This window comes from Triticum dicoccoides, chromosome 2B (assembly GCF_002162155.2).
Source record: "Triticum dicoccoides isolate Atlit2015 ecotype Zavitan chromosome 2B, WEW_v2.0, whole genome shotgun sequence".
NCBI classification, from domain to species: Eukaryota; Viridiplantae; Streptophyta; class Magnoliopsida; order Poales; family Poaceae; genus Triticum; species Triticum dicoccoides.
Genome location: NC_041383.1, coordinates 277,132,181 through 277,140,298, shown reverse-complemented (window position 1 = coordinate 277,140,298; position 8,118 = coordinate 277,132,181). Strand labels below are relative to the sequence as shown.

The window sequence follows — 8,118 nt, the reverse complement described above, 5'->3', positions numbered from 1 at the left end:
ATTCATGAAGATGTTCGACTACAACAACCACATTAAGTTAACCCTTCCGCTTTCGGTCTACGAGGGTACATGGACACACTCTCCCCCTCTCGTTCCTATGCATCTCCTAGATAGATCTTGCGTGAGCGTAGGAATTTTTTTGAAATTGCATGCTACGTTTCCCAACAGCTCACAAGTAGCAACAATCAATACAAACAAAGCAGGACGTAGGATTTTACCTCTTTGAGAGAGCCTAAACCTGGGTAAACATCGGGTCCCCTCTTTGTCCTGTTATCATCATGGGAAGGCTACCAGCTCGGGCCCCCTACCTGGATCTGCCGGATTCGACTCCGTCATTGGTGGACCATATAGGTCCCTCTGTGTAGCCGAAGCAACTCGGTGGCTTGCCTCCAAATCGATGACAGTGTTGGCTGCGACCTGACTTTCTTCTCTGGACAACTCTTTGTCCTCGATAGCATCATGCTTTATGTTGATTCATCTAGTCGCCTCGGCCAGATCAAAAAATTGCTCCAGGTCAGATCATTAGATTTGGGTGGAGTACGCCGCGGATTCTCGCGGTGAGTTGGCATTTTCGAGCTGGGTGTCAGACCATACCGAAGACCACACTAACGCTTCCGTCTAGACCTCAGATTCAATCCCAGATCAGTACCACGACATGGATCACGCCTCATATCTCACCTTGAGCTTGGACCGAGCACTATTGTGATGGATCAAGTATCTAGCTTGACCAACAAAGACCCCATGACCATGTCAGGTCGGATCTTGGGCAAACTCCAACCAAGCCCAACCTTCAACCAGGGTATGGGCAAAGCCGACAAGGTGCTCCTGAACTAGATGTTGGATCGCATTCAGAGCCTCGATATCTGGGATGATCGACACTTGGTGTACGATCAAATCTGGGAAAACCCAGTAGAAGTTGGAATTTTCAGCCCACCCTCCACCCACCTAGTTGCTACCGTCGACGACTTAACCGACTTCCTAGCCAACGCCTCCGAGGAGGCAACTGACGTAGATGAAGAAGTTGGCAACACATCAGATAACGCTCCACCACTTGCCATCAATCACACTGGCAAGTGGGCAACAACCTCCACCTATGATGTCTACATGGTAGACAACCCGAAGAACGGAGGGGTGGGAGGGAACCCCAAACATCAATGTGCAACGATGGCGGCTTCGGGCGAGCTTGCTTTAGGCGCTATTGGGAGCAGCAAGTGACACTGGGCGGCTTGATGGCTTCCTAGGGATGCCAAGAGCTTGTTGCGGAGTTCGGACGCAAGCTCTTCTTGTTGTGGCTGCGGCTGCAATGTGGCCGACGGAGAGGAGCTTTGGCCATGGCAAGAGAAGCGGCTAGGGAGGCGGAACCGAGCGTGGGAGAGAGGGGAAAGAAGCGGGAGCTCACCGAGAAGGCACAACGAGGCCCGACGGTGGCTTAGGAGCAGCAGAACGATGATAGTTGTCGTGGACACGTCGGTGGCCGAAGGTTGAAGACGACAACAGATCCGGAGATGTAGGGGCTCCCAGCACAAACTCGAGGGCATGGACGACACGGAAGATGACGACGAAGCTCGTGGACACGTTGCTACGGAGCGGGGGTGACAGTGGCCGCGGGAACGACGAGGTCCATGGCGACGGGGGCGCTCGTGTGCTCGCAACGGTGAATTTGAGGTGAAAGGGGAAGAACTGTGTAGGGTAGTGGATGCAGACGAAACCTCTGCCGCCGGGGATGATATTATCCTCGCCGGGGAGGCTTGGATGACTGGCGCGTGGCGGTCCCCGGCCATGGACGCGCTCGGGTCCTCCACGGGGGCGCAATGAACACGAGGAAGACGACAGGGGGGGAGTTGGGCTGGGTCTTTACTGTGGACTTAAGGTCCAGTGGCACAATGTCTCTTTTGTTCTTTTCCTTATTCTTTATTTATTTTCTGTTTTACCATTAAATTAAATACCAATTGATTTTAGTTGCATGGGCAACTTAGCACATAAATACTAGGCAATGTTTTGAGCTAGCACGACAAGTCTCAGCTTATTTTGAATAGTTTGAATATTTATTTAATGTAGAAGACTCTGTTTAATGATTTTGGATCAGTTTTAAATAGGTTAAGGGCATTTTAATAATTCAAATGATGTTGGCTTTTACATGACAATTACTTAGTGAATATTTGCAACCCAACCAACATTTTTGTTTTACTATTTGGAGAAACAATAATTTGACTTGCAATTTGAATTTACTTTTTATCAAGGGACAATTTAGCTTAGCAGAAAGGTCATTAGCATGGGTTCATTGTAGCTTAATTATAGGGGTGTTAAGGGGGGTGGGGTTGGGTGGGTGGGTGGGTGGGTGGGCGGTGGCTTGGCTGTGATGACGGCGAAAACGGCAACGAGGACGAACCGGGCGGTGGCGATGGAGCGGTGGAAAATAAGGTTGATCCGCGACGTGCGGGCTGGGCAAAGGGGCGGTGGTGGCTGAGCGGGTGCTTGGGGTCGGGTTGTGGCCACGACGGTGGCGAAAACGGCGGCGGGAACGAATCGGGCAGCGGCCGCGGGGTGGCCGAAAAACGCCTGATTCATGGCGTGGGGCGATCGAAACGCGGCGGAACCAGCGACGAGGGTGGTGGAGCGGCCGGACGACAGCGGCATGGTACGGTGGGCGGGCAAGCGGCGGGAGGAAGAAGATACGGGTGTGAGAAAAGAACTAAAGGGCGGTTGACGGTTGGCGCGCGACCAACCTTACATCACGTGGAGGTGAAGATGCAAGTATTGTACTTTACGTCACTTGGGCCAAGTGATGTAATTTTTTTTTATGCGGGTTCTTGGGTCTTGAAGATGCAAACGTTAGTTATTTTGCATCTGCATAAAAATGCTTTTCTAACCACTTTTGCGGGAAAAGTATTTACGAAAGCTGTCGGAATTGCTCTCAAAAGGCAAAGAGACGCTCCGAGAGATGTTGTTCGACTTCGTACTCTAGAGCGAACCGAGCCAAACCGGATATGAACCGCGCCGTCTCGCACTCTCGAGCCCGCCTCTCCGCCTTCTCCGCCTCGTCCTCCTCCTCGTCGTCACTGGCGTCGGAGGCGTGGGATGGGCGCTTCCGGCTACACAAGCCGCGGGGGCAGCACCTGCTCACCAACCCACGCGTCCTGGACGCCATCGCGCGCCACGCCGCGCTCCGCCCGGGCGACGCCGTACTCGAGGTCGGCCCCGGCACCGGCAACCTCACAGCCCGCCTCCTCGCCTCCCCGGTCGACCGCGTCACCGCCGTCGAGATCGACCCGCGCATGGTTGACGCAGTCACGGCCCGTTTCGGGGCACTCGACCTGGCGCACAAGCTCACGGTCTGTATCTGCCGGCGCCCACCACCTGCTCGATCAAATGCCTAAAGTCAAATGACGAATGGAATTTGCTTTCTCCATTGCCAGGTGATCCAGGGGGACGCCATGGAGACCGAATTCCCAGAGTTCGACGTTTGTGTGGCTAACATCCCCTACGGGATCTCCTCGCCGCTCATCGCGAAGCTGCTGTTCGGGACGTACCACTTCCGGACAGCAACGCTCCTGCTGCAGAAGGAGTTCGCGCGGCGGCTCGTGGCCATGCCAGGCGACTCGGAGTATAACCGCCTGGCAGCCAACGTCGGCATGGTAGCGGACGTGAAGCTACTCATGGACGTGAGCAAGAGGGACTTCGTTCCCATGCCCAGGGTAGACTCCTCCCTCGTCGAGATCCGGCCGAGGGCGGCTCCGTCTGAGGTCGACGTCGCCGAGTGGCTGGGCTTCACGCGGGAGTGCTTCGGGCAGAAGAACAAGACCCTCGGTGCCATCTTCAAGCAGAAAAGGAAGATCCTGGATCTTCTCAAGCGGTCTCAGAGAAGCGAGAGATGCACAAGCGATGCCCCTGGCGCTGGCAGTGGCATCATTCTCGGTGTTCTTGTTGACGACGGCAATGACGAAGCCTGCAGCGACGAAGACGGCGACAGCGGCGATCGAGCAGCTGGTTTCAGCACGGAAGAGGTCGGGGCTTTCAAGGAAAGGATTGCCGGTGCTTTAGAGTCCACCGACCTCGCCGGGAAGAGGCCGTCCAAGATGTCAAACGACGAGCTTCTTTATTTGCTCAGGCTATTCAACGAGCGAGGGATATGGTTTCAGTAGCACTTGTCAGCGCATCGGATCTTTGATTGCTCACCAATGCAAATGACCGACGCACACAACTGACCCATGTCCATGGTAGCACAGAAGCGAATTTGCCAGTCCATGTAATGTTTAGCAGCTGTCTAGCGTACGCTTAGTTGGTTCAGAGTTGCAGAGAGTTTCTTTGAAATTTGGCAACCTTAAGCCGAAGATCTCAAACATGTGCTATTCACGAAATGCTTATGATGAAACAGTATTACTAGGATTCACACATACACAATCGTATTGATAGGATTGCAGTTCACAAATGCAATGTTCATATTAATATAACTCACAAAAACTACTGGTAGACAGGACATAACATTAAGCAAATCCAGCAGAGTTATATATGTTTCGACTGTTCAACAAAGACTGATAATCATGATTTATGAACCACCACCACCATAGTTTCAGGATGCTACTCTAGACCAAACCGAACCAGAACAGGTGATGCAATCTTTAAACGCTTTCCTCCCTGTGGCTAGTCCAATGGAAAAAATCCTTATCCAACACGCAGAAAACATCTGCAGCCCGAAGAGTAATAAAGATCTTTCAAAATAAAAATGCAGATAACATCTGTACAGAGATTCAACATCTGCAGCCAGTAGATACACTTTTACTTGATAGCAGGAAATAGTGCTGCATTTTTATCTGGATGCAAAGAGTGTTGCTATGCCTACCATCATCATGGCATAAAAATTCGAATCACCTTTTGTTGGACTATATTTCTAGAAATATTGAACGTGGGAGAAAAGAAGTAACCTGTTACCAGATCATACGCTTGAAAAAAAACATAGGGGGTATAATTACTTCCTCCATTTCATAATTCTTGTCGTTCAAATTATGGAAACAAGAGAGTGCTAAACAGACGGATGTACTGGTCTCGGCCGAGGGAGACACAGACACAGCTCATGATGAATAAACCTGCTAAAGTATTCGTACAGCACATACTCCCTCTGATCCATATTGATTGACGCACACTTAGTAGAACTTTGCAAAGTGTGTCAATTAATAAGGATTGGAGGGAGTACCTTTTTTCATTGGATAACTGAAACTAAAATTACTGTATATGGTATGCCAATCATGTCAGACAACGTAATTGCAATTGAGAAATGGCAGTCTACAATGAAGAGCTGACCAATGAGTAAATACGCCCTATTTCACACTGAATGCATTGCTTTCATGGAGCAAAATGCTTATCATTACCATTGATCATCGTCATAGCTCCGCATTTTTCTTTTGAGTTAATACACATGAATTATACGTACAATTTTACACGCTAAAATGCTACCACTTTGAAATAAAGCCTACCCTTGCAATTATAAGGAAAGGAAAAAGGCGAAAAAGAGTAATAAGAAGGTTTAGTCCCACTACCCTCCACAAACTCCTTATCGGCGAGCGAGATGGGACAGAGGCGAAAGGCTTCACCCCGACGACGGCGACGAGGGGAAGACGTCCTTGACGGCAGACGCGGCGGTAAGGTAGTTGAGAGTGTTGCGGAGCGTGTCCCGCTCCCGTCTCAGCCGCGCGGCGGTGTCCTCAAGCTCGAGCAGCGCCTGCTGCTCCCTGGGCGCGCCCTCGAAGGTGTTGCCCACGTAGAAGGAGAATGGGGTGGGGAAGAGCCCCCGGCGCAGGTCCCCGACCTCCTTCTCGGGCTTGCCGTTGAGGCGGTTGGCGATGCGTATGACGTCGCGCATGAGCGCCTCGACCTCGACGGCGAGCGCCTCGGCGTCCTCCCCAGGGGCCGGCGTCTCCGCAGGCGGGCGGTCCTCGAGCCACTGCACGGCGGCGACGAGGTAAGGCTTGTTGCGGACGATGCGAGCGACGCGGAACCGCTCCTGGCCCTTGCAGATGAGGAAGAAGCGGTCGTCAGCGAGGCGCTCGTGCTTGACGACCTCCCCGACGCAGCCGACGTCGGAGGCGCCGTCGGAGCCGGCGAAGACGACGCCGAAGCGGAGGTCGGTGTCGAGCACGGTGTGCATCATGATACGGTAGCGGAACTCGAAGATGTGCAGCGCGTGGGTCGCGTCCGGGAAGAGGACGAGTGGGAGAGGGAACAGAGGGAGCTCCACAAGGCCATCGTCGGGCTCGGACGGGTACTGGTCGGGCGACGGCGACGGCGACGACCCGGGCCCTGACGCGGCGAGGCGGCCTCGGCGGCGGTGGCCAGAGGCGTGGAGGCGAGGCGCTGTGCGGAATGCGTGGGCGGGGGAGAAAGGGTAGCGGGAGGCGGCGAGGTGGGGATGGGGGCGCGGGGAGGGGAGGATTTGGGGGAGGAGAGCCATTGGGGAGTTGAGGGATCTTTTCCCCACGGTGGTGAGGAGGGGAACGTGTGGATTTGGGGGAGGTGATTTTTCAGGCGTTTTGTTGTTATGGCCGGGGAAGAAGGGTGTGGGGTCTATGGGCAGAGACAGGGTTAATATGAGTCTTGTGCGGTGTGGTGATGGCGTAGAGGAGAACACGTGGGGGCTTATCCGTCTGGAGGAGCTCGGGCTCGGAGTGGGACACCGCTTTCTTTCTTTTTCTGTTCATGCTAGTTTTTCTTTTATTTTAAAAAAATGCTTTGACATGTTTTTTTTTTGCATAGTTAAATTCGGCCGGCTAAATGTTAATGGGGTAAAAGCCCTATTAGGGTTAGAGCTTGGGAAAAATAAATATCCACGATCATATTTACCTATTTGGGTAAGAGTTCGTATTATTTATTATCCACTCCTCACTTCATAAACATGTGGTCATATTTAGCAAGCTCGGTATTCTCTTAGCGACAAGGACGTCTAAAAGCATCAACAATCGGGCGCCTCAAACCCTCCCATTTTTTTAGAACATAGACGTCAGAGACGTCCGGCTTTAAATTAAGGACGCCGATAACTGCCACACGTGTGGCATATACGACATGCGCCCACACACCGTGTGTGGTGTGAGCAGGAGGCAGCCCACACAGGCCATGTGTGGGCGGACATTAGAATTGCCCACACGTGTGGGCGCGGCTACTTCGTGCCACACGCCCAACAAATACTACTCATCTCCACCCGTGCGTGTGGCACGAAGCAAAAATGCCCACACGTCCTGACGCAGCTACGTTAGGTACCCCGTGGGATGAGGATTTAGTTGCCATCCTGGTTGGCAGATGTAGTCATCCGGGATGGCAAGTGTAGTTGTAAAAGTATGGCAACTCTATCTGTTTTGATTAACTGTAGTTGCCATGTCTAATTTATGGTAGTTTCCGCGTGTAATCAAACCATAGTTGCCGTGTGTGATTAACTACTTGTCACATATGGTCAAAACAGTAGTTGCCATGTGTGTTTACCTAGTTGCCACGTGTGGTCCAACCATAATTGCCATGTATTGTTAATCACAGTTGCAATGTGTGTTTATCTGGTTGCCACGTACGCGCAACTGCAGTTGCCGTGTAGCAAAGAATCACAGTTGCCATGTGTGTGTACCGAGTTGCCACGTTCGCGTAACTGTAGTTGCCATGTAGCAAAGAATCACAGTTTCCATGTGTGTGTACCGAGTTGCACGTTCGCGTAACTGCAGTTGCCATCCACAAGGTAGTAGTGTCGTGTGGGCGAAAAGCAGTTCGCCCACACGCGCATGACCTAGTTGGTGGCTGTGTGGGCGAAAAGCAGTTCGCCCACACAATGCAGCTGGCAAACAGCATGGTGCGGGCGTGTGGGCAAACTCTCCAACGCCCACACACCAGCCCCGTCCTACGTGGCACACCAAATCCACCTTTTCGTGTCAAGATTCGTGCAAAAGACAATGAAGGATGATCCAGGCGTGTGGGCGAATTGGGTAACGCCCACACGTGTGGGCGTTAGTGTTTTCGTAAATTAATAAAGCCCTCAACATAGGCAGCGTACATAAACGAAACATCGAAACAGACGGAGGTCACCAAGTTCTAAGGCATTCCACAAAGGACACGACGGCGAGATAAGGTGCAGTACATGGCTTAACC

General features: G+C 52.2%; 2 protein-coding genes across 2 annotated transcripts; one reads left to right on the top strand and one right to left on the bottom strand.

Annotated features, from left to right (window-relative positions):
* The first annotated feature begins 2,967 nt into the window (after positions 1–2,967).
* Positions 2,968–4,377, top strand: LOC119367671 (ribosomal RNA small subunit methyltransferase, mitochondrial-like). Its single transcript, XM_037633134.1, has 2 exons — positions 2,968–3,332; positions 3,417–4,377. Exons 1-2 carry the CDS (start codon positions 2,988–2,990, stop codon positions 4,140–4,142), a joined length of 1,071 nt encoding a protein of 356 aa, XP_037489031.1. The 5' UTR covers positions 2,968–2,987; the 3' UTR covers positions 4,143–4,377.
* Positions 4,378–5,301: 924 nt separating this feature from the next.
* LOC119363512 (lon protease-like) lies at positions 5,302–6,492 on the bottom strand. Its single transcript, XM_037628883.1, has one exon. The coding sequence runs from the start codon at positions 6,443–6,445 to the stop codon at positions 5,585–5,587; it is 861 nt and encodes a 286-aa protein (XP_037484780.1). The 5' UTR covers positions 6,446–6,492; the 3' UTR covers positions 5,302–5,584.
* Positions 6,493–8,118: the final 1,626 nt, after the last annotated feature.